General features: G+C 28.5%; 1 protein-coding gene across 1 annotated transcript in view; it reads left to right on the top strand.

Moving 5' to 3' along the window:
- Positions 1-26,248, top strand: part of LOC121115204 (uncharacterized) — a 263,751-nt gene that overhangs the window by 167,665 nt on the left and 69,838 nt on the right. Inside the window, exons 4-5 of the mRNA XM_040709395.2 lie at positions 1,697-1,714; positions 16,131-16,181. Of these exons, the coding sequence (XP_040565329.1) occupies positions 1,697-1,714; positions 16,131-16,181 (69 nt within the window). The remainder of the gene's footprint in view (positions 1-1,696; positions 1,715-16,130; positions 16,182-26,248) is intronic.

The raw sequence follows: 26,248 nt of genomic DNA, 5'->3' as shown, positions 1-26,248 counted from the left end.
ATGTCCCTTATAAAACATTTTAGTATTACATTTATTCCATCAGACTTAGGAGTTGTGTTTGGAGTTCATATACTCTAATTCTATTTCCTTCGCTAGAAACTACCGAGACGGAAACCTCCACACATTAAAATTAAGTGAATATTTTCTCCTTAGTGTGCTGTACATTGAGCTGCGTCGTTCCTTCAAAAATTTCTAAGCCAGCTCCCACATCAAAAAAATAATTGCAGATATCTTTGTAATTTGCTTTTATAATTGTAATAAAAAAATTATAAAACTTATTAATTGTCTAATGGAGAGTTTGCAGAAAATAAAGCTCGCTGGGCAGAAAATTCGTCTTATTTTATTTAATAATATATAATAAATTTATAAAACATATATTTTGAGCATTTTTAAATCACTATTGTTTTTATTTAATTTGAATATCTATATCCGGATATGCTAATGCTAATTAGAAATAATAAGTGGTGTGTTTTAGGTTTTAGACCTGTAATGCCATATATTTCTTTCTTTATTTAAATATAATTTGCCAAATATTACTTAAAAGTTAATAATCGGTATATAACTGAATTAATACTTATGTTGCAAAAGTGAACGACACAAAATAATTTTTATTCAGAGGCTCTCACATACATTTATAGGTTATTAATTATATAATTAAAGTATTATATATTAGATTTAAATACATATTTATCATTAATACTAGAAATTTCTTATCAATGTTAATGATAATAGAAATGAAATATAAATAGTTTTAATAAAATATTCCTTAGTTTCCTGTTAGTACATAATTTCTAATTAGAAAACTTATATTGAAATTAGCTTTTGAGGATTACTTGGACACACGTTCAAAATTTTTAACCTTCTTTTTTTGCTAATATGGTATTTTATATCCAACTACTTATGGGTCTACACTAAATTGGGCTAGAAAGATTTTGTGTTAAAAAAACCTTTTAAAAAAGATTGACATAAGCAAATATACAATTTACCATATTTTCCAGTTTTTATTCGGACAATGCGAAAACGCAAGCCAAGCAACTAAAATGCGAATAGTGTTGATGGTCTATTTAGGTTTTGTCTATTCTGTTTTGATAATTTTGATGTCCAAGATGTACCAAGCTCTGGAAAGCCAATTTTCAAAAATGTGAATAAATACATGGAAATCGTCGAGTATGACCTTCATATAAGCACTGTTTTGATTGCCAAGGAAAATATTGATGGAAAATAAATTACAAAAATCATTTTTTAGTATCGTTATAGATAGAAACAAAGCCACAAAATTAATTTTATCAGTTAGGACCAAAAAATGAAATAAAATATGATTAAATTCAAAAAATGGATGAAACGGACCTAGTGATATTTCAAGGGTTAATTTTTTTTTTCGGTTATTTTTTTATTACTGCCAAATACTAAATTGCATTAATGAAGGGATTATCCATTTCTATATAAATTTGGGATTTTTTTGTGTTTTTTACTTAGGATTTATTTCGCTTCTTTATAATGTGGTATTTATTTTAAATTGCTTCATAAAAATATGTAAAAATGTGCTTTCATTCCCGATGTAAAAACACTTATACCAGATACGTATAGACATTCCACACAAAATTGTTGATTTATGTAGTAGATAGATATGAAAAATAAAGATATACAATTTATGCTTTAAATAATTTATAATTCGTGTTTTTCTTTTATTTTTCAGCCAAAAGGACCGAGAGTGGTAAGTGATTTTTTTATGTTTCTTTAATTGGTCAGATGTATTTGAACTTATTCATTATTTTCCGAAAATTATGAGTTATGTTCTATAGATTGTTCTTTCCAAAAATGTTTTTTACAACATACACATGATTTAACGTAATTTTATGCCATGAAAAAAATACAAAAACATACGTATATTATCAAGGTGCATGTTTTCAGATTCAAAATGTATTTCAGTTATTTCTATATCTTTTCCTGAAATGGAGAAAATGTTTTGTAAGTACAATAGAATTACCTTTTCCTTGGAAATTTAATGGATTCTTCATTTTTTAACCTAATGATTTTGATATAACATTGATATAACACATATGTTTTTAAATGTTAAAATAACAAGATTCCTATATCTAAAATTAAAAATCGTTTTGAATAGACCATTGATAATGCGAACAACTTCCCTTCAAGCCTATAGTTTGTTTGCTTTTTTCAATCGATAAACCCCTATAAATTGTAGAAATAAACATAAGTTCTATCATTGCAGACTTAGTTAAGTCCAAAGACCACTAAAATTACACTTCATCAACAATTTGTAATTATTGTCTTATTATCCTTTTTCCAATTTTTTTATAGCAGATAACGAATTTTTAATGAACCTATAGTTTACACAGCATAAGAAATTAGAGGGCATTGAATGCCTTTTAAAATCTCTGTTGCTTTTTTATTGATCCCTCATATTTTTTTGAACATTTCGATAATCATCAAACAAGAAAAGTTCGGTGAAGATTTTTAAAAGCAATTTCTTCAAAGTTAGGGTGTCGAAAATCCCAGTTTACTAACATAGTGTTAAAAAAGTAATAATTTCTTTAATAATTTAGATGAAATTTGATCAGATTGACCATTTGAGAAAAGGGATGAATTTATGAATACAATATAACCTTGAAGATATCCTTTATCTCTTTATGAAAATGTAATGCTCAAAAACCTTTTTTCTTTTTGACTGTTCACGGGTGAACTTATACTACATATGTGTTGCGCCAATGATATAAATTGAATACCTTTAGTGAAATTTGCAGAACACCCACAGGGTTTATAAAAATAGTTTGGTGATCAAAATTGAGGGTAATTCGTCAAAGGATACAAGTGTAATCCACACTCAAATTCGAGAAAATTCATTCCACCTTGTTTTTGTGTTGACAAGCCACATATGTAAGAGTATTAATCGAATAACTATGTTATTTGTAATAACCTTATTTGGCTACACAGTAGCATTTATTGGCTTGTTTGCTAGATGACTCTTATAAATCCCGGGTATTCCTACAAGTAATCAATAAGAACAAGTTGAATAAATTTACATCCACAAATACATTACCAAACATCTATAAATCAATAAAATATCACCTAACGTGGAGTTAAAAAAGGAATCTGAATCCCAGATTGGGTAAAAAAATACTTAGAAGGAAATCTTTTGAAGATATAGTAGCATTTCTCAATATTGGTGTATAGCTTTGGTCAAGGTGCTCTTAGCTATGAGTTACGGCAATTATTGATGAGTTTTCTAGTTAGATGATGGCTTCATGTATGCTCTAAATAATTTTCTCAGTCACCATTTATATATATTTATGAATGGGTAAATCCATGAACAACTTACACCAGTAAACAGATTTGACTTAAATTAACTTAGTAACATTTTTTATAGTAGATCAGCTCACAAATGAAATTTGTAATCTGTAACTCAATCAACTCTGAGTTCTAAGGACTTTAAGACAAAAAAAAATCCATTTTGATAAATATTTGATAAGCTATATATGTATTGTAAACCAAAGTAACATTTACTACCTTTTCACATGCAGGTGTTGTTCGATAAAAGTTTTTTAGAACATTACTAAAATTAAGTGATGATGATCTGTTTATATGGTGAAATTTAAAAAAAAATAAAAGGTCAGCCAAATCAGTTCTTAAAAAATTTGAAGTCAAAAAGTCAGATCAGGTTTTACTTATTTTATCATTACAAAAAAAACAAAAAAAACAGACGTTTTGTTGAGCTAAGTAATAGCTTTTAAACGATTTATTGTAAATGTTTAGATTAAGAATATATGTCTAATTAAAATGTTATTTTTTTCATCTTTAAAAGTTCACAACTCAGCATTGAATTAAATTATATATCCATATGTTGCATTTCTAATCTTTTCTGCTTTAATGAAATTATCAATATGTATAAGTATCCATATAAAAAGGAAAACCTTATCCGTCAATAAAAATAAAAAACTTACTGACCCGAGTAAAGACGTGTATTTGCAAATAAATTGGGATTTGAATATTTTTTTCAAAATAAGATCTCAAACGAGCAATTATCCCAGAGGCACATACTTTATAAACGAATATTTTCATACTGAAGTTCCAGGTACGGTTATTTTGAGAAATTTAATTATATGTCAAGCGGATCGTACGAAATAATCAAAGTAAATAATCTCTGATTTCCACTTTTCATAAAAAAAGTGACTGCATATAAAAAAACAACAACAGATTATGCTGTCAATATATATAATTTTAGTGGTAGTGGCGTTGACAAAGTGATAGGATTAAAAAGAAGCAATCCTATTAAGCTCTTAAAGAAACAAAAAAAAAAAAATAAGCTGAAAAGATTTTGTTTTTTTCCGTCTTAATGAAGAAAAAAAGTCGTCTACTTTTCCAGTTTTTTTTCTTCTTTTAAGTCTTAAATAATCTTTTAAAGACAAAAAAAACATCAAGAATGTAAAAGTTAAAAATTGTATTTTGTTGTCAATATATCACTGGTACTAGATAGACAATAGATACTATCACCTTCAATAAACGTGATAAGAATGACTAATCAATGATGTTTTTTTCTATTTATTTGAAAAGTAACACTTCTTCAAAGTGAAGTAAAGTTTATTTTTTGTTTACAATGTAGTGGGATACTTGTATCAAACAAGAACGAAAGAAGGATTTCTTCACTCCATCAATTGATTTGTTGTTCATTTATTATTTTCCTTAGGTATTTGTATAAACAAATGTTTTCTTATTCTTCAACAAAGTAACTTTCTTTCTCTGAATAAAAAGGCACCTTCCCATATAAAAAAAGAAATGAAAAGAACAGCACAAAAAAGAAGAAGATTGTTCTAAATTATACAAACACATTGTTATATTATACATAGTACACACATACAAGGTGCTTCCGTCAAAATGTACGATCTTCTAACATGACATTTAAAAGCTATTAACTTAAACGGTGTATCAGAATGAGATTTTTAAGACAATCAAATTAATATACTTACAGAATGGGGACCTACAACTAGCAGTAGAATGAATAAATTACCTAAAACGTGATTTTTATGGAATCAGAAAACTACAACTTTACACTAATTTAAGATATAATTGAATACTACAGGGTGAAGACTCCAAAATTAGAAAATTTTATAAGCCGTTTCAACTTCTCCATATTTTTATTTTGTGGGGCATTTTTATGGTAAAATTTTCCACACATTTTATTCAATATGTCCCCCTCCATTCTGAATGATGGCTTCAATACTGGGACGAACAGAAGCACAACTTGGCTTGATGAAGTCCGAAGATAAGTTGTTCCACTCCTCCGTGATCACTGCCATCAGTTCATCGACATTTGGGTGAGAAATCTTGTGCGTATTGCCTCCAAGACACTCCAGGGGTTCAAGTCGGATCAGGACAAAGGCTATAAGTATGCCAGCCAGAAAGGAGTCATGTTCTCCTTGTAGAAATGCTGCACTTTCTTGGACGTATGAGTTCATGTTCTTCAACCATGGAAAGACATGGTACCTGAGGACCTAGACGTCCGTGTTGACTTTCTCGTTGACCTAGAAGAAGTAGGGAGGCATCTTACTGCCGTTGGACACCACGATGCCGAAGACCATGACCTGAGCTGGATGTTTGGTCCTGAAGTTTCCCACGACCTGAGCTTTTGATTCAGCCAAGAAGAGATTATTTCTCTGTTTTAAAAACATCATCCACTGGTCTACTTCTGCACAGAGGAGATCGCACACCCTCAGCCATTTTAATAGTTGTTTGGATATTTCTGAATACACAAAAAAAAACCATCAAATTATCTTACTTTTAGAACTGAGGCTAGACGGCCTCAGAAAGAATTCTAATTTTTGAGGCCTCACCCTGTATATTTTTTATTGAGTATGTCCTCTTTCACAAGAATTACAGACTCGACACTCCGGCGAACAAGTTGACTGATCTTGACAATAAAGTTGATCTCTATGGCGTACCATGCTTTTATATCATTTTTTGTGTGTTTATTACTTTCATGGGCCCTGTCAGTTCCTAATCAAGAGTTTTTTCATTAAGTATACACCAAAAATAGGGAATTTACAATCCAAGAATATTGGAATTATCAAATAAATATTAAAAAGACGTAAATTATTCTGGATATTCCCAATTTTTGAGTTTTGGATTCGAGTAATAAATATTGGAATCGGTTGAGTTTTTGAGTAATTCGATATTGAATCAAGTCAAGTTTTTTTTTGAAGATTAAGGGATTTTACGTGAATAAAGCTTGTACTAAAAATTTACTCAATGTTTCGTATTCTATTGCTTAGATAACAACAATAAATGTGGGTTTTCGCCAGTGTGTAAAAGTGTTGTTGTGTAGTGTTATAGGTATGTTAAAAACCAATTCCATACTTGGGAATAATTGGCTAACCACGTGATGATTTTTAGACATTTCCCCCCACCCCCTCTCTTTCTGGAGAAAAAGTTGCAAAATTCAATAATTTTGTGGACGTGCGTATTGCTACCTAGTTTTTCTGCTTTGTTAATATTACAAATTTTCATATTTGAACTTACTGGAGCAATTTCTATGATTTTATAAAGCATTCAATTATTAATCAAATATCACTATTAATAATTTTACTAAATACAATGTTGTAATCAGGGTTTTGTTTCGGGATAGGTCTGATTTGAGTGAATATGAATTACTTACCCTCAATACAATACCAATGAATAATCCTATTGAAAAGTTATGAGGGAGCCAGACTACCCCCAGTGATTATGGCCCTAAAACTTTTAACAATTTTGCGTGGCATTTTTGTGTACACCCTGTATACACATAGAATAAAAAGGATGGTGGAAATAACAAGAATTAAGTATATTGTTGTTTGAGAAAGAGAAAAAAAAATCGAATTGAGATTAATGAATAGATATAACAACATTATTAGCAAAATAAAAAATCTTTTGCTGAGCTGATGATGATGATGACAACTATTGTTGACAAATCAACTCGACGAATAGATGTGTACAATAAATTATTTTCTTTATTTTTTGTAGTGGATATATTCTTGTTATATCTCACCATAATATATGTATATAGCAGCACTTTCTTACTTCATTGCAAAGATAAAAACGTTTTTCCTTCTTTTGTTTGAGATTTCGTTGGATGTGTACAATTTACCAAATTGGTAAATTTATATAAACTATCCAATACATTTTATTTTTACTTTAAAGACAAACTGAAAATATCTGAATATGTACATTTAATATTCAATCCAATAATTTAAAAAAAAAATATGTATCCAAATCAAATATTTCTTCATTTATCTAAGTAAGACTGGAAATAGGTAACTTAATTAACTGGCTCTTACTGTACTTTCCTCCAATTGGTAGTGGAGAGGAGGGGAGGTTGGCTACCAATATCCTAAAGTACGTTCTCTTAAATTATATATAATATTTTAAAGTAAATTTAGGAAGACATTGCCATAAATTTAAATAGGGACGAGTCACTTTTTTGAATATACAAACACAGAGAAGAATGTTCAAAATCACCAACAATGTTCAAGATTGTTTTTTTTAATTCAATGCTTTCCAAATTTTAAGTATTCCAAATGGAAATATTACATTTCAAACACAAATGATTTAATTAGGATTTGAGGAGAGTGTGAGCTTTTGGAAGAAGATTGTAACTTTGATACCTCATTCGAATTTTGGAATCCTCAAATACGTATTTTCTTGTTCTTAATGAAGATATTGGCTTAAAATTTTCTCTTATTGTTAGCAAATGATATAAAAAAGAACTAAATCTAGGGTATAATTCAAGTCAAATTATTGAAAATAAAGTTTCAAATATTTTTTGAAGATTTAATAGTGTAAATTGTCTTCTAAATATTTCACAGTTAACAATCATTCGTACATAAAAAAATCTATGAATAAATAATCAATTGTTTTTCATGTTCATACGGAATAACTAGTATTTTGTCGACTCACACCATTATCAAATTGGTTCGACTCGAGTCGATGATTTTTCGACTTGACCCAAATATTGAGTCAAATTAAAAAGAAGAGATGAGTACAATCCAAATTATTAAGGCTATGTTAATCGAAGTACTTATAATAACTCCAAGAAAGAAAAAAATACGTGTATTCTTAAATTATTTTCTTGATGTTTTCTTTTTAAAAATTAAATAAACTTTTTGATTGTAAACCCTTTGCAAGCAATCATGTATTTTATTGACAAAAAATTAAATATAAGTGTTTTTATTGATTTTCTTTTATAGATTTATATTTATTAAATAAGATCATTTCATATTTAATTTCGCCCTTAAAATTGGGAGTTTTGAAAACGGTTAATTTTGTTACAAAAAGGGTTAGCCTTAGTGTAAAAAAATAGTACTTGCTAAAAGTTTAAAAATTGATCTAAATTTTACTATAAACATGTTTTTTATCACGTCCAAAAAAAGAGTGTTTTTTTATTACCTGTAAAAGCATGAGCCAATCATTGAGTAAGAAAAGAAATCTTAACATACAAACGTTAATATTAAACGTTTTTCTTGAATGGTTAATGAAAAAAAAATCGTCATTTCTGGCTCTGATATATTTCTCTTTTTTTTCTTTGTTTTTTGGGTATTTCAAAGTTTTGACATTGTTTCAGAAAAACTTTACTGTATAGCAACTTTTTTGGCTCCATTTTCTTATAATTTTCTAGCAATGTATCAAAAAGTCTTATACAATCGTGTTATGGGTATTTTATTGATTTTATCCTATATAGTATTTTGCATTGTATCTCTCAGTTCCCCCCTTCCCTTAAAAAAGAAAAAGAATAAAAACTACAAATTATAACCACCAAATAACAGTATTCATAAAGTTGTAAATTCCAAGCACTTTCACTATGTAAAAAGAAAAAAAACCGAAAATTTATCTGGTAATCTTTAAAATTTGAAAAAAGGTTTTATAGGAAAGCAACTTATTTGTCATGATGGTTAATAATATTAGCTACAAATACTAGAAGCTATGAAGATAGAATAAAAATACCGGTCAAGTGCAACGACTTTTTGGCAAATAATATCAGAGTATTTTTTAATTTTCCCTTCTTTTTGTATTATTTGTACACATCAACATGCTTAATCCATTTACAACTTTTAAAAATGACTAATGTAATGCTCAAAAAGTTGCCTTATTCTAGGAATATAAAAACACATACCTACCTTCCCAATAATGTTAAAAAACCACAATAAAGTCTTCATTAAAAAAAAAAAAACTTTTCGTAGTCTTTATTAAAAAAGTATAAAAACCTTCTTCTTTCATCTTTTTCTGAAAGTCAAAAATATATATGTGTACTCTATTTTTAATTCAAAATTCATTTTGTAAAAATTGTGGTTTACTTTTTCTCCTTCTTTAATTAATGTTATCACTTTATTTATGTATTTCTAAAAGAGAAAACCTTTTAGAGATGTAGAAAGCAATCTGTTTTTGTAGCCTGTAAAATGAAGTAAATACTAAATACCTTCCTAAATAAATCAACAAAGAGGACTATAGTAAAGTAATTATTATGGAAAATATCTTGAAAGAAAAAAGTAAATAAATCTTTTGGTTCTGTTGTAATTTTTAATCATTTTAAACATGTCTTTTGTTTAATAACAGTTGAAAAACTGTTGATACATCATTAATGAAATAAATATTCTGTGGATGTTGTTTTCTTTTGGTCTTTTGCTGACAAATAACAACTGTATAAATAGTGTATCAAAAACAGAGACCTGTTATCTCATAGTCCATTGATAATACGTATTGTTATTTTAAATGGGAAGTTTCTAATTATAAAAGAACCCAAATACTTTAGTCTTTCAACTATATTAAATTAGTGTATTTTGCCTTAAACGAATTTGCCATAGCACATTTCACTTTAAAGCCATTTTGCTTGAAGATTATTTTCCCTTAAGCTGTACATTTTCGAAAAAAAATTTAATTTAGTAATGCTACTTCAAGTTTTGGGTTCCTATTTTCACTATATACATATATTGTGATGTTTTGTTATGTAAGTAAAATTTTATAGTCCTTATTTCTAATGTTGCAAATGTTTAACAAAAATCAATTAGGGGTATTTTTTTCTTGTCCTTAATCCATAAAAAAAATATTTGTACAATTTTAACATTTTCTAGTTATTTTAGAACAAATTACCTAGATTTTATTCAAATACTGGTGTTTGTCATGGGCATCAAGTAGCATTTTATCGTGCACGGAAAATGGCCATGTAGAAAATTTGTACTGAGAAAATTGCCATTCGGAAAATTTCCTGTCATTTACAAATAAAATCAGAATAACTCGACCAAAATCTTGCAGGTTGCCAAGCAGGTTAAGAACCACTGATACAACTTCAATAAGCATTCAGACCCCATATGAATATTTAAAAGCGAACACCGTGTCCAAAGGTTCAAAATTACATTAACTACGCAGGTAACATAGAAAAACAAATTTTATATTGTACGGTATTTTTCAATGTGACAGTCACGATAAAACAGGGATGTCTGGTCAATCTACTGTAAACCATATAAAAATTAGTATATGTTCAATTTTGCAGAGACACTAAACTTTTTAGCAGTATATGGAGGGGGCCTTCATTCTTTGTTAAGTGTTGGCAGTTTTTTTAACTTGTCTGTGGTTCTTCCGTAATATTAATCAACCCATAAGCCTGAAGTTTATTTAGGAGCAACAGTGATTTTTAACCTGCTTGATTTATTGCCCTAGCCATAATCAACCCAAGGACCCGAGGTTCATTTTGAAATATTTGGGAGGGAGCCTAAATACTTTTTGATGTGGTGGCAGGGGTTTTAACCTGCATGGTGTCCCTTCTGTAGTCCTAAGCAATCCATGAGCTGGGGTTGATTTTGAAGTATTCAGAGGGGGCCTAAATGATTTGTGAAGTGGTGGCAGTGGTTTTTAACCTGCTTTATGTCCCTGCTATTAATGAAACATGTTTTGGGCAGAGATGTTCTGATCATAGACATACCGAAAGGGACCTCACGTGACGTCCCTCGTGTTGGTCTCATTTTCAAAAGGGGAAAGAGAGGGGGAGGAAAAATAGAAGAAAAAAACGAGGAAAAAAACAAAAAAAGACCAATAAGCATTAATAATAAGGAAGATTTCCTTACAGCTACTCACAAACTGGTCAAATGGATGCATGATGACGACATCAGAAATATTCCTCCTTCGTACAAGGCAGCAGCTAATATTCTTACCTCTATATTAGCAACTTCTTGTTCTGCAGAACTATCATTTTCAACCCCTTGTCTTATAAAAACATACCTGAGGAACCAATTCAATGAAAATCGTCCGATACCATTTGCAATTTTGAGCACTGAACGTTCAACTACTAACTTTATTGAGGAGCTAATCAACGAATTTGCTAAACAATGAATGATTTGCTTCTTGATAATTCTTTATGTCTGTTGGTTGCATTATTTAGTGTTGTCTAAAAAGATATTAACATTTTCATTTTTTTTTATTACCAACAATATAACTGATTCATTTGTTTGAATACATTCACTCACACACATATACCAAGGGAATAAAAATTTGTTTATTTTAAATCTCCCAGAACATGTTTTTTTGTCAGACTTAAATGATCGTCAGACTTAAAAAAGGGTGTGACATCCCTTATGTGAGCTTCAGTACGTCTATGATTCTAATTTTTGCTTGAAATGACAAGAACTTTTCCCAACAGCTGTTTTCTCCAACGAATTTTCTTATGGTAATTTTCGCCATGCGAATTTTTTTTAGAACCATATTGGATGCATATGTTAAGTCCTTTTTTTTAAGCATTTGAGAAAGTAAAATCATATTTTGATGAAATTTGTTCATTTTTTGTAGTAAGAGTATCAACTTTTCGCATCCAAGATGACCTTCCTTTTATTATTTGACAATTTATGACATCAGTGAAAATGCTGTATAAAAAATTGTGTAAAACTGTTTACCATTTTTTATAATAAAAAACTTACTCCTTCTACTGGGCCATCTTTCTTGGCTTCAGTTCTTTGATATCTAATACAAAATAAGGTCATATAATCTACATATATTATGTTTATAGGTTTACTTATATATGAAACATACATTCATAGATGATACCATTTTGAACAAAAGGGCTGTAAAAACTAATCTTCACACATCTATTTATCCACTAGAGTATGTAGAATTTATTTATATGATGAAAGTAAAGACGGTGTATGAAAAAAGGGGTTTGTGAGTTGATAAGCAGTTAGTTTGTACAGTGATATTTTGATAAAGGAGGAATGAATTTTATTTTTAAATACAAATGGGTTATCTATATGAATAAACTTTCATAACGAAAAATGAGCCTTAAATGTAAAATTGTATTTAATGCACAAATATTAAAGGAAAATAGGGCGGGAAAATCATAAAATTAAAAGTAATTACTAGTAATGGTACGAATCCAAAAAAAAAAAATCCGATACCGATCTTTCTTTTAAATAAAAGTTAAAAAGTATTATTTTTTTTTAAATTTCTAAGAATTACAGTTGATAAAATAAATTACTTTCCTTTATTTAATATAAATAATTTTTACAATAATTAAAAGACGGGGATTTTTTCCATGGCAAATACTCATAGAGTGATTAATCTAACAGCACACTTTCCAAAGGATTTTATATAAAAAGTTGAGCTTTCTTAGATTCCTTTACAAAACTTATTCCCCTAAAAAACCGATATCCCTGCCAACCACATGTGCTTAGAACACTTTTGTTCACGTTTAACTTGTGTTCAATATGTTTCTTCTCACTCTTCAAGCATTTTTTTTTCCAAAAATATTTTTTTTTACAATATTTGTGAAATTATAAGACTCAAGTAAAAAATTTACATATTTGTTTTATATCTTGACGGATATATTTAACATTCGTTTTTACATAACTTCGAAAATAATAAATATTAAATACTAGTAATACATAAGAATCGGAATCACAAATTAAAACTAATTTTCCCGATGTCGATTCCACAGAAAACACCTGATTCTCCGATTCCAATTAATCATCCCTTCATTATTAATTACTCCTTCCAGAGATCTAATGTACATCATCTATCCAAGACGAATGAAGATCCGAAAATCTTCTACTATCAGATTTTAGAATATGGATTATATATACTTTTGTGTTTCCTTTGGTATTTTAATATGATTTGTAGTTGTGAACGAAAAATGTATCATGGTTTATTGTGGGATATCATCTAAAAAGTTATGATTGACCATATAGCTCTTGAACTTGAACTAATGCGGCAATACCATTGCTGGTTTCTGACTTTCATTAATGTTGAGTTGCTTACTAAAATAAGTGAAAAATATCAATTATAAAGTCTGATTTAACATTTTTATGCGTTAATACAAATTAAAACAATTAAGTTTACTTATATAGTTTACAGCTTTCATTTTTTGGAGACATATTTAGCTCTAATATAGCTTAATGAAGAGAGTCTACTACGTTATATTAATTTCCTTTATTTGTAACTATAGAATTTTATGACATTTCATTGTAATTTGCAACGTCTCTGAAAGATTAATCATAATGATTTAGTAAGTAATACGTAAAATAATGTGAAGTAGACATAATTTGAGCAAAGCCACTCTAGTTTGCATTTTTGTTGCCAGGTACGTTACCGAATATTTATAATACTTTAAAAAAACATATTGGTATTTTGAAACTAATAATATAGAAAGTACTTTCCCGGATGGTTCGTTCCATGAGTTTTCGCCAGCGCAAGTTTCGCCATTATTTACATATTATGGCAGCAATATATTTTCACACAGATAATTTAAGATTTAAAGATGTACAGGAATACCAATTTCCGAAGATTTGAAAAAAATGTGTGCATGGCAGCGCCCTGAAAGAAAAAATCATGGGGATTATAATCAGGGGAGGAGGGAGCCATAGGTCAAGTGACCAGTTCTAATGGACATACTCGAGCAGCCAGGCCTGGGTTGTCTTAGTCTTATGAAGACATAGGGCCTACCCCTTACAACTACTTTCATCGAGGGATTCAAGACGTCCTTCAGGAACTCCATTTAAATCCCGCATTCACTTTAATACTCTGAGGGAAGGAATACAGCGGAGATTACGGACCAAAAAGGGAACTTGTGTTGCACCGCGGGAGCATCCTTACAAATCTCTTTAGACAAAAAAGAAAAAACCCCAATTTAGCCGTTTTTCAACCCCTTCATCTGTTATAAATCCAAATTAAATTTAAATTGCCCTCATTTCCAGTTATTCAATATAAAAAAAAAGAATTACATAGGACTTCAAGAGAAGGAAGACCTATTTTAAGCCCAAAAAATTAGAGCAAATATTTATATAAGGGCAAAAATTGGAGGGCAAAATTTCATTTGGCGTATCTTCCGGTCATCGCAAAATACGACATAATCTTATTGGTAATTGATAAACTCCTGCATCTATTCTAAATAAGAGTCTGGGCTATGAAACCAACTTAAGCAAATCCAAAATTATCATCCACCATTAATTGTGTTATTATTTCGGACATTTTCTCTTTTGAGAGCAAAGGTTGGAAGATACATTATAGGTAACTAGGTGTTAAAGTTTGTGCACTTACTTACTCGTAATTCAAGAAACCCACTGTACTTGGAATTTAAAATAATAATTGATAAAATTAATGAAAGTCATTACAAAAAAAAACGAAGTACAGACAATTTGATAAATGATGGTTCATTAATTAGTTTTATACGTTTCCACATTAAGAATATATACAACTGTGTAAATGTAACAGAGTTTCCCTCTCTGAATGTACGATGAACAAATGTATATAATAATGGCCGCACGGTGTTCGTATTCGAAGGATATCAAAAGAATATTGTATTTTTTAATTTTACATATTGAGGAATCATTATTTTCATTTTAAAATATACCAACGAATTATCTTTCTTAGTACTCTTACCCCAGTCTAAGCTAACTTAAATTTTTCTTCTTTAATATTAACTAATTCAGTCTTAAAAAAGATAATTTATTGTTTTTTATCTAGATTTTTTCCTGATTTCAGTGATGCCAGTATTTTCAATATTTATTCGATAGGAACGGAGTAATTTGATTTTTTCGATAGAAAATCCTCCTCTCTCATCTTCTTGTCCAAAATATATGTAATTTGCACCAAATGGTTAATGCTAGCTTTATAAAAAAATTATCAAGTGATAGATAATACTCTAAATACAAAGGCTATGAAACACAAAAAAAGAACTTGAAGAAACACTGGAAAGCTAAATTTTATTTTCCGTAATATGTATTATGTATAATTCATGTTATTTATCCTTGGAAAATAAATAATATCTATAAAAAAATAAGTTGAAGCACATATGTACATTCAACTACAAAGATATTTAAAAAATTATAAATAAAAATGATAATTAATTTGAATAAGAAAAGTTACTATTGTTACGATTGTAGAAATATATATGTTGATATGTAAATAATATTATAAAGCTTTATAAAAAATTTGTCAGGTAGTATATAATATTTATTGAAAGAAGACTATTATAAATGAAATTAAATAGCTGAAACATTACGAGAGTAACATACGAAGTACTTGAGTATTCTGATAAATTATCTCCTTTCCTGAGAAGCATGAAGTGACCTCCCCTCTAAAACTTTTTCCCCCGTACCTAAATCAAAAAAGATTATTTCTTCAAAAGATTAAAATTATGTCCAACCTCTATTAAGTGGTCCAGCAAAATAAATGTATAGTGATATCTTATGGCAGATGGCCTCTTAAACTAACTTTCCTATTATGTAACCAATCTAAATTTGAAAACTTGATATGGCTGCTTAGTTCGGTGACACGCTTAAAATAGGTGGACCTTAGACCAGAATTGGCTCTAATAATATTTCACAGAATTTATTATTTACTAAAGAGATTACTATATTTACGGGAAACCGGGACAAATATAATTTCCCGGGAAATGGTCACCCATAGTATGTATACTATATATTTCTTCTTGAAAGACAAATACTTCAACAATGATAGTTAATTATGATAATTTAACTTGAAATGAAACTCATTTTTCAAACACTTCTCATTTAGTTTCTCTTATTTTATTTTATATTTTACTTTCTTAAAAATAAATATAAATTCTTGAACTGACGTTATATTCTTACCTCTTATTCTTATTTCAGAGAGGTATAATCCATCATCTTTCCCATTCGGTGTCATGCGAGGCTATCAAGGTAAGAAATTATTAGAGTACTTTTTGATATATATGTTATATATATATATATTTTAAATAAAACCTTTTTGTCGCATTTTTTTATATAAATATATACATTTATTTTTGCATGCAAAAAGGGTATATTGCACCAAGTTCTTAGTATGTAAATTGTATTTAATCAGTCGTGTATGAAGAGAAAAGAAATATATCATAGCAAATGATCCTGGTTATGACTCCATTTTATTTACAAAATTTAACAAATCAAACAACTTTTTACGGATTTCTTGGCTGGTTTTAAGAAAATCGTCATAGTTTTATAAGCGAATACATTTTTTTTTATAGACGTCTTGTTCCGTAAATCAGAATACCAACGCGTTTAAAACGGTACAATACTACACCTTCAAAAACAAGTAGTTAAACACCCCTGGTAGATTCATGATTGTTGTTTTTTCCCCATTCAAAATGTGACTTTTTGTGATAATACATATGACGTCATTTTGATCATTTAACTTATGCAACTTTCCCTTCCCATGAAAAGCTTACCTTGTTCAGTTAAAAGGGTTCATTCATGGAGACTGCGTAGGTAGTAACATTAAATTATCCTAGCGGAAAAAAAGTGTTGGCAAGGACACTAGTTTGTTCAAATATTGATCACGCAGTCTTCGTTTCACAATATTTTTTTTTAAAGCTTAATTTTATATTGTGGGTAGGTAAAAATGGTCGGTCAGAGAAATGTTGAATTAGGTTCCTGTAACTTTTTTTTCAGTTTTACATCCTCTAATTGTAGTCCTAAATATGGTGAACCCCCTCTTAATATTCTATCCAGGGTAGTGTGTCCACTCCATGTCGATGGCAGCTTTGTAAAAGGCAACTTTGGGGTGATGGATCCCATTGGTCTTCTTCTCCATGGCTCCCAAACAGAAATAGTCGAAGGGGTAGAGGTTTGGGGAACTGTGGGGATTTTCTTTCCCCTCTCGAGTGTCTTCTGCCTTAACTTTTTGCTGAGGGGTGCCTATGTATTTGGACATATGAATTAAGGCCAGAATCTTCGTAGATAGCCACCCTGATGGTTTGGTGTCAATCCTGCGGTCTTTGGCTAGCTTAATCATTAAGGTGTTTTCTATTTTTCATTTTTTTGAAATGTCCGGGTCGCTGGGTATAAATCCGTTCCTAATGTTAAACAAATACAATGGGGAAAGCTTCAGCAAAATTGAAAAATATTTGAAGGTAGCTTCCACGGCCTCAAAGTTTAGAAAATTGTCTATTTTTTCAAAAAAAAAAGTGGATTCTTCTTCAACTATCATGAAAACAGTTTAAGATACAACTTATTTTATTCTACAAAATTTTAAAGAGGATTTTTTACTATAAGATATATTATTGTTTTATATCGTTAAAATTATTTTTAATATGAATATAATGAAAAATAGTTGAAGAGAAAAATTGTACTTATAGAATTTATTTACGCGCCATATTTTTATATTATTTATTTTTTTCCTTCAAAACATCCCAATTTCATGACGTTTTTTCATTTGGTTGAATTGTTGGAGTATTAGTTTTATATTTTTTTTTTAAATCCTCAATTATCCTTACTAACTATTTATTTTGCTTCGTGTGACACATATTTATTAGTTTATAATTTTATAAAAATAAAATAATTTATAATTTCCATATTAACAAATGGCTATCCTTTTTCTGAGTAATATATCTATTATACTAAGGTATCCTGTCTACTGATTATTATTTTTTTCGAGTCCGGATACATCTTTTGATGATCTTCAACAACTTGTCAAAAGAATTGAAGCTACAATTCGACAGTATCTAAAGAACCACTGTATTCTCTAATAATTGGCAGTCCTCGTTCTGCTTGGTCCTTGACAACTTCTAGAGCATCAATTCTTTAAAGGGATTTATTATAATCATCGTCATTTGACTAAAATTTTGGATCAACATTTAAAAACTCTTCTGGGAGTTTCAGCATCTCAATTAATTTTTTTGCATTTTTTGTAACCAAGTCTTTTTTAATTTTATCAATAACTTTTTTCGTCGAATTCTGTTCTTGCTTTTCCGTATTTTTTATTCCACAGAATATTTATTTTTCGTTGCCAAACTTACTGGGCAATGCAATAGAGCCAAACCAACAAGCTCTTTAGATAAAAACAATAAATGGTTTGAAAATTTTTGAGATGCTGTTTTTGAAATTAGAATATTTACTCCGGAATAATTATTTAGTGATTTCATCAGATTCAAATCATTAAATGGAGCATCTGAGGCTGTAGGAGCAGAGATCCATGCTTTCAAATATATTCTGACAATAAAGATACAAATATCCTGGAATCATTGTTCATCTTGATAAGTTAATTTAAATTGTAACTTAATCAACCAATTTTTTTAAAATATGTTACGATTCTTTAGATAACCAACGACGTGGTGTATTGGACCACGAGACATTTTTGATATTCTTATCGAACGTCGACCACTTGATTCATTATCGAAATTTTTTGATGAATAATCTGATACATATCTTTCCAGCCAGTATGATTGGATTTTGACGTCTCCAAAGAATATATCTACATACATATCCACATTCGAAGGAAACCGACTTTTTTTCATATATGATGGTAGAAGAAACCATTTATTAAGAATTATTTCTGAAATTTCTTGTAAGGCCTTTCAATCATGAAGTTTGTTGTTGTTGCTGTAATTTCACTTTATGAAAAAAAAAAAAAAAAAAGCTCAAACTATCGAGTTTGTCTACGAATTTGTAACTTGTACAATAAACTTATACAAGTTTTACCTTTTAGATGAGATATTTATATAAATCAATGTTATTGCGACATTTGTATTCTCCTGTTTTGTGTCCTTCATAAATATCTTGAAAAAGTTGAATATACCGTCATATTTATTAAAGTACAATTTTAAATATACACAAATATAAATCTTTAAAAACAAAATTGATTATCGAGATGAAAAAAACACATTATTAGATTTGTTCATGAATAGCAATTACTAATGTGAAGTTTTATGATTGTTCTGCATTCAGTTCTATACTGTTATTTTCTAATTTAAAAAAATATGGAAAACATAGAAGAACAAAAACAAGTATTTTATAATCGGCATTAGAAACAGAGAAGACTGCTGATAGTAAAAATCACAAACTATTTATTTATGGCAAGACATCAGCAAAAAGTTATACTTAGGTACATAAATGTATAAAAAATAAAAACGTTATACAAAAAAGTAAAAAGTCATATTATAAGGTACAACGGATGACCTCACAACATCAAATTATAATGCGACACAATTTTTTTATTAACATCGCATAGTTCATCTGAAATGAATTCATGGAGGTTGTGTAATTTTTTTATAGAGTAATTTATTTAAAAATTTAAATTATTTAAAAAAATACTCTTAGCCTGCTAAATTGAAACTAAAATTGATTACGTGGTTATCGTTCCGTCACTTTTTTTAGCTTTGCTGTTTGTGTACAAAAATCTTTGAAATACAATAAAAAGTAGTGAAGAAGAAAGCTGTTAATTACTTTTTTTGTTAAATAATCATGCCTGACATATGTGAATGTCAAATTCTCTAAAGTTACAAGTATCAAATTATCTCTGAAATGCATTCATGCCTTTAATGTCAAAAAGATAAATTATCTTTAAAAGCATTTGTAAAATAATTTGCACTTTAGATGATAATCTTCCATTAAATGATATGCACTTATTTATTGCCTAATACCTATTTGACTTATTTTCAAATTTATATCAGTCTGCATCACTTATAAAATAAATTAATTATACTCTACTCAGAGTTTTTTTATTAAAATTATTTAATGAAAATGCTTGCACGCATACCATTAAGCCAACAAATAAGTAAAATTGATAACAATTGACTTAAATATTCATTAAAATCCTTTTTTTTTTAAATAATAAATTGAAGACATTCAATATTTTTCAATGTGTAAAAATTTCTAAAAATATGTGTAAATAAATTAAAACTCAACTCACAAATGATATCCATAAAATTTCTGTCATAAAAATTGATTTTAAATACTTGTTAAAAAGAGGGATTCCAGCGAAAGCAAATTACTCTAAAATATTTTCAGTGAATAACTTGCAATGTATGTATCTATTTATACTTTTTGAACATAAATGTACGATCCAAAATCACTTATTGTATCCTATATTAAAGCTTCTAACGTCATCAACGAACCTAATTTTTGACATTCATATCATATCATATTGAATAATATCAAAAGGAAATTTTGTTAGAAATTGAGAATCTATCTTTTTTCAACAGCTCTAATGGGAAGTGATATAAAAAAAGAGTATTATAATTATTGTATCTCTCAACTTTTCTTACAAAAATATACATAAAGAAAGTCTCAAATTATTTAGTAATTAGTTTATATATATAATCTTAATTTAATTGCCAGGAATTGTTTTTTAATAACCTATTTGAGTAACACCAACTTTACAGATTGTATAATAAATATAACATGTTGCAGGTCAAGACTGGAGAAAATTAACTAGGAAAAACATATTATTTTTGCAAATGTATCAGCTAATGAAAAAATAAAAAAATTTCAATACAAATTAGGATATCATAAACTAAGTGTAGTAAAAAATATTTATTATTTTTTTGGAATTTTTTTGCTAATAATGTATATCTTTTCGGAGATCAATGCAGTGCATCAATGAAGGTCGGAATAAACAATTTACATTATTTTATCGATATTTTCGACAATTTGCCATCCAAGGTTTGATTCATCTTTGACATTAAAATACAACTATTTCAGTATCAGACTTATAAACATACAAAAAAATATATTGTAAATTTTTATTTTAATTACTGTGTTTACTTTTTCTGTAAAATTTTATATTACACGAGTTTTCCTCAAAAGATAACATCATTTTCTACAACCATGAAGCTGATAATGTGTATTTCAAATATAATTAAAAAATGTTTCCCTAAATTTTTTTATAATTAAAAACAAACCGGAATTTTGTTAATGTCGTAAATTTATTTTTCATATGAGCTAAATACTTAAAAGTAATCAAAACAATAACAAACTGATAGTGACTATCTTTAAAAGGAAGCAAGGCGGAAATGAAAAAAATAAATATTTTAATTAAGATGTAGACTGTGTTTTATTCCTATCTAAGTCTATAGGATATTGGTAACTCCTAAAAATAATGGATTTTATGTAGTAGAGAAAAGAGGTTGAATAAAAAAGCAAAAAGTTTATTTTTTCTCCTCCTCTTCTCCTAGAGGGAGAATTAGTTTGATAAAAGTTGGATCTTTTCCCTCAGATTTTAATCAACTTTTACTCCCCTTTATTTTCTTAAGGTTGATTACCTAAATTTCCGCGCCTACTTTTAAGAACGTATTATTTTTATTTTGTTTTATATCCAATATAGACTTAACGTTCTTTTTATCATATTATCCGATTTCAAAAAGTTTTTGACAAAAAAATTCCCAAGAAAAATAAACATATTTATTCAATTACATAAAACATTGTATACAAAAGATTTATTAACTCTAGATCGACAGAGGCATCATTTTTGATAACATTTTGACTTTGTTGTAATATATTTTTTAATATGCAAAAAGTTATATTTTACCAATTAGACCGGAGTATAGATTTTTCTACATGGCTATTTAAACCATTTTTATTATTAAGTATTTAATTTATTTATTTTTTTGCAAAAGATGATCATGACCTTATATATAATTTCTTATTATTTTATTTTTTAGATATGTAGTATTTTTCATATCAATATTTTTAGAAGTATTCATAAAATCAAGTTAAAAAGTGGCGCGCCTTATATATGGAAAGTAGTCTAAAACATTTTTTACTCTTTAAAAAATATACAATTACTGTTGGTTTGGACCAAGGACTGATTTACATATTAGTCTTTCCATTTCCCAATTTTTGTCACTCCTAGCTAGGATTAAAAAAATGAGAAAGAAGAAAATAAGTTATGATAGCTAGATTGTATTATAATAAGTTCTAACCACTCACTTCCTACTTTAAACATCATGTATATTGTCTTGTCAGGTAATTTTTTGGGAAAACTAGGTAATTTGTATTGTTTAAATCATGAGGTGTAATTTTTAAAACCACAATTTGCAAATGGAATTGCTTTACCGCTACAACTCTAGAATTAATGGTTCTAAGAATTATGCAAAACTATATTTATGTAATTGAATATTTTCGAAAAAATGCAAAAATTTGATTTTATAATACAAGAGAACTAAAATATTTAAAACAACTCTTTGTCTCGAATATCAAAAAATGGATCCACATGATAGATTATTGTCGAAATTAATTTATCAAAAAATTTGTCAAGTCTTCTTTGAGATATCGGATAAAAATAAATTTTGTGAAGGAACAATATTTTTGTAAAAATGCCAGCAGTCTTTTATTTTATTTTTTTCTGTAGGTCATATTTTCTAAATTGTTGATTATTTTGTAATCAGTTGAATAAATTTGATCGAAATTCAGGATTCACACGTTGAGAGAAAATATGAGATATTATAACGCAGAACCCAGTTACAACACATAATGTAATATTTTTGTGAATATATCCTATCAATAATCTTGATCAGTTATGTATACAATGAGTCTGTTGCAATAATTCCTGGCTATGTCGACAGTTTCAACATTTCAAATACACCCAGTCTCCCTACTTAATTATATACTAAACTTATTTCATAAAATATTCTTGATTAATTCAATTTTATATTTCTACAAAAAAATAAAAAAAAAAAACAGCATCAAAGTGAATACTTACGTGCAAATATAAAAATATTTGTTATTTAGAAAAAACATTATCTATATGACATTTCTTATAGAACTATTTGAATTTTAATGAAGGATTATAAATATTTATCTGTGTATGTTGCTTTAAAATAAACTCTTCTCTTAACTTTTAATACACAAATAAGAAGGAAGGTCACAAATTATGTTTCTAAAACTGTCATAGCCATTATAGAGATATCATAAAACTTTACCATTATCGTATGAAATAAATATGTCTACTTATATGCTTAAAGATGTCGAAAATATGATTAAAAATGCAAAAAAGATTTCTAAATTAAAACCTGATGAAGTATTTTTTTTTTTTTTTTCCAAATCTATTACCATTATTCTCTCATTATTGAAGAGGGGCCAATTTATGATGTAGTAATTAATTAGTGTATACCTATGTGAAAGACAAAAAAATAACCCTAAGGGCTGGTTGGTTAGTTGGAGATTTAGAGTCAATAGGATCTAATGCTTGTATTTTTACGTTTCGAAGCTTTTCCTAAATACTTCGTTAACTTTTCAAATTTTTTATGCTTCTATGTTGTCATTAAATACTTTCGCTATCTATTTCAACAAATATGCATTCATTTGTATTGGAAAAATAATCTACTTTACTTCTTTTCATAAATTGATGCAAAAAAATAAACTTCACATGGGGAGAAATGAGCGTATATGACATTTTCGTGCAGATTTCATGTAATAAATACCTTTCGAAAAAGTTTTATAAGTTGCTTTCATGTAAATAATCCTACCAACATTTTGATACAAAAGTTCAGGTGATCAAGCTTTCTGTTTTGTGTTAAGTCCATTTAACTAAGGAATTACTGTCTTTTTTATTATTCAAATAGTTTCCCGTGTTCTATTTTATAGCAATAAAAAACCCACTATCTTATTCTGTCGAAAAAAGTGCATAAATCCGACAAGGGATAAAATATGCAATAAGTGGAGGAAAGTGATTGGAAAGAGGGAAGAACAGGAATCAATTTTTGAGGTGCGCCACAAATATTGTAAACATATTGATTTAATTTGACTAATTTCAGCTCTATTTGATTTTTTTGGGTTACCAAATTTAGGTAGGAAAAAAAAAATTATAACTACTGAAACTTAATAGTTTAATCTATCAAATTGGTGATAATAAATGTCTACTTTATAATTTTTTTTCATTGAGTTTCATTAACTCTAATTGATGTGATTTTTCCATCAATTATTTTTATTGCATGTATTGCCCAAAATATCTAAAATTAAATATAATAACTTGATAAAATTATAAAGTTTGATAGATCTTAATATGGGCACCATTTCAGTACTTAAAGACAATTTTAAAATGTTTGAAACTGAAGAAATATGAACCAAAAAATAAAATATACTCATTTGACCCCACTCCCACTATAATTATAAATCCTTGTTGGACTGGGAGAAGAATTGAAAATTTTCATATGAGTAAATCTTTTCTATGTCTTTCACAGATACGGAGTGATATATATGTTATTTCCTTCATCTTATAGCTGATATTATTAATATAAAGAAACATCATGACAACTAAGCAACTTCACAAGCCTTGGTAATGAATAAATATTATCCTGGTGTTAGTACTCTATGAACTAATAACTCCCTTACTAAGACAACTGAACAACAATTTTGTTTAAGTTATCTCCTTTTTATGATTGTATCACACAAAATATCGGAGCAAATTTCGATATTTCCACAAATTTTCTGCAATACAGATATTGGATATTTTGAACGATACATCAATTTTCCAACTTCGATCCAATAATTCAGCCCAAATCTAATTCTGACTCGTAACCTGTCCTGATAGGATACAAGCAATTCTTCTTAAATTCGAAATATTAACAAAGTACAGATGTAATTCCGACTCGATTTTGAGCAAATATAATTCTTGCTTGTTTTTATGTTGACAGGTAATATATGTATTTTTTTTCTTGAATTAAATAGGAAAAAAGTATTTATTGTATCCCAAAAGTTATACAATTTATATTTACATTTAATGTATATAAACCAAATGATTATATACATATATATTGGTTACCAAATAGGAAATATCATGAATGTAAAATATTGACTAGTGGAATTTATTTACGATCTTTCATATCCGGAGTTTCCTATAATTATTTCGTACTGTTACTAAGAGTTTATGAAAGAAAATATCTCGATTTTGCCTTTTTTTAAAACATCAAAGCCTTTGTGAAAAAAAATTATTGATGGGAAGACCACAAGAACGCAAGAGGATCTAGTTATTCTCAGTAGGATAAGGGTAATAATTCAAAGCATTTCTTAAAACATTTTCTTTTTGGAAGGACTCTCAAATAGTTATTTTTTGGATCATGATCTTATAGAAATATTCTTTTTTAGCGTCATTATCCATGAGTTAACCCTTTCAAGCCCAAAAGATATTGGAACGTATTTTTTGTAGAACTGTATTTTTATTTAAGGCTTTAAGATTCTACTAACATTATTCAAATCAATTAACAAATTCTATCACATCCTGTTTGCGGAAAAATAATATAGTTCACTCTGGGTATAACGACAGTATTTTTTCATTAGAGATTAAGAAATTTAATTATTCATTTTTCAGGAGTACCAGCTATTGCTCTGAGATATTAAGCGTTGATGAACAGACTAAAAGACACATACCCTATGTACCCTTTAAGCTACATCCTTCATGTGCGACGTAAATTTAAATAATCTATATTTATTTGTAATGACGTATCGTTTGACATACAAAACCCCTGTATGAGGCCTTTCAGCAAAAAACAATTAAAAATAATCTCTTGATAACCTCAGCCTAACGCAACTGTAAGCTTTGCCATGCTTGTGTGACCTAGTGCAGATCCATCTTTTTAACAGTTATGGTTCTGGTTTTTCACTTATAATTTACATTCTCTGAATGGATAGAGTAGCCAAAGGAATAAATTATACCTTCCAACAAGACAATGCACCAGACCTGAAGACCAAAAAAGTGAAGGATGTCTCGGCCACAAAATATCTACAATTTTGGACACAAGATTTTTGGTCTGCAAACAGCCCGTACTTGAACTAATGCAATTTCTATCTCTAGGAGAGGGTCAAGCATGATACCTATGCCAAGTAATATTCGTCTTGGGAGACCCAAAAGAAGTACAATGAAAAAGCTAAGACGGCACGACGTATCCATGGCATGCCATAGCTTCCATTGCCGGGTGGGAGAGGCTATCAAGAAATTGATCAAGAACTCCTTACCATGTTGTTCAGATCCAGGCCAAATTTATATTACCCAAAAT

The sequence above is a fragment of the Lepeophtheirus salmonis genome, chromosome 3 (assembly GCF_016086655.4).
Source record: "Lepeophtheirus salmonis chromosome 3, UVic_Lsal_1.4, whole genome shotgun sequence".
NCBI classification, from domain to species: domain Eukaryota; kingdom Metazoa; phylum Arthropoda; class Copepoda; order Siphonostomatoida; family Caligidae; genus Lepeophtheirus; species Lepeophtheirus salmonis.
This window is presented reverse-complemented; position numbering and strand designations above follow the sequence as displayed.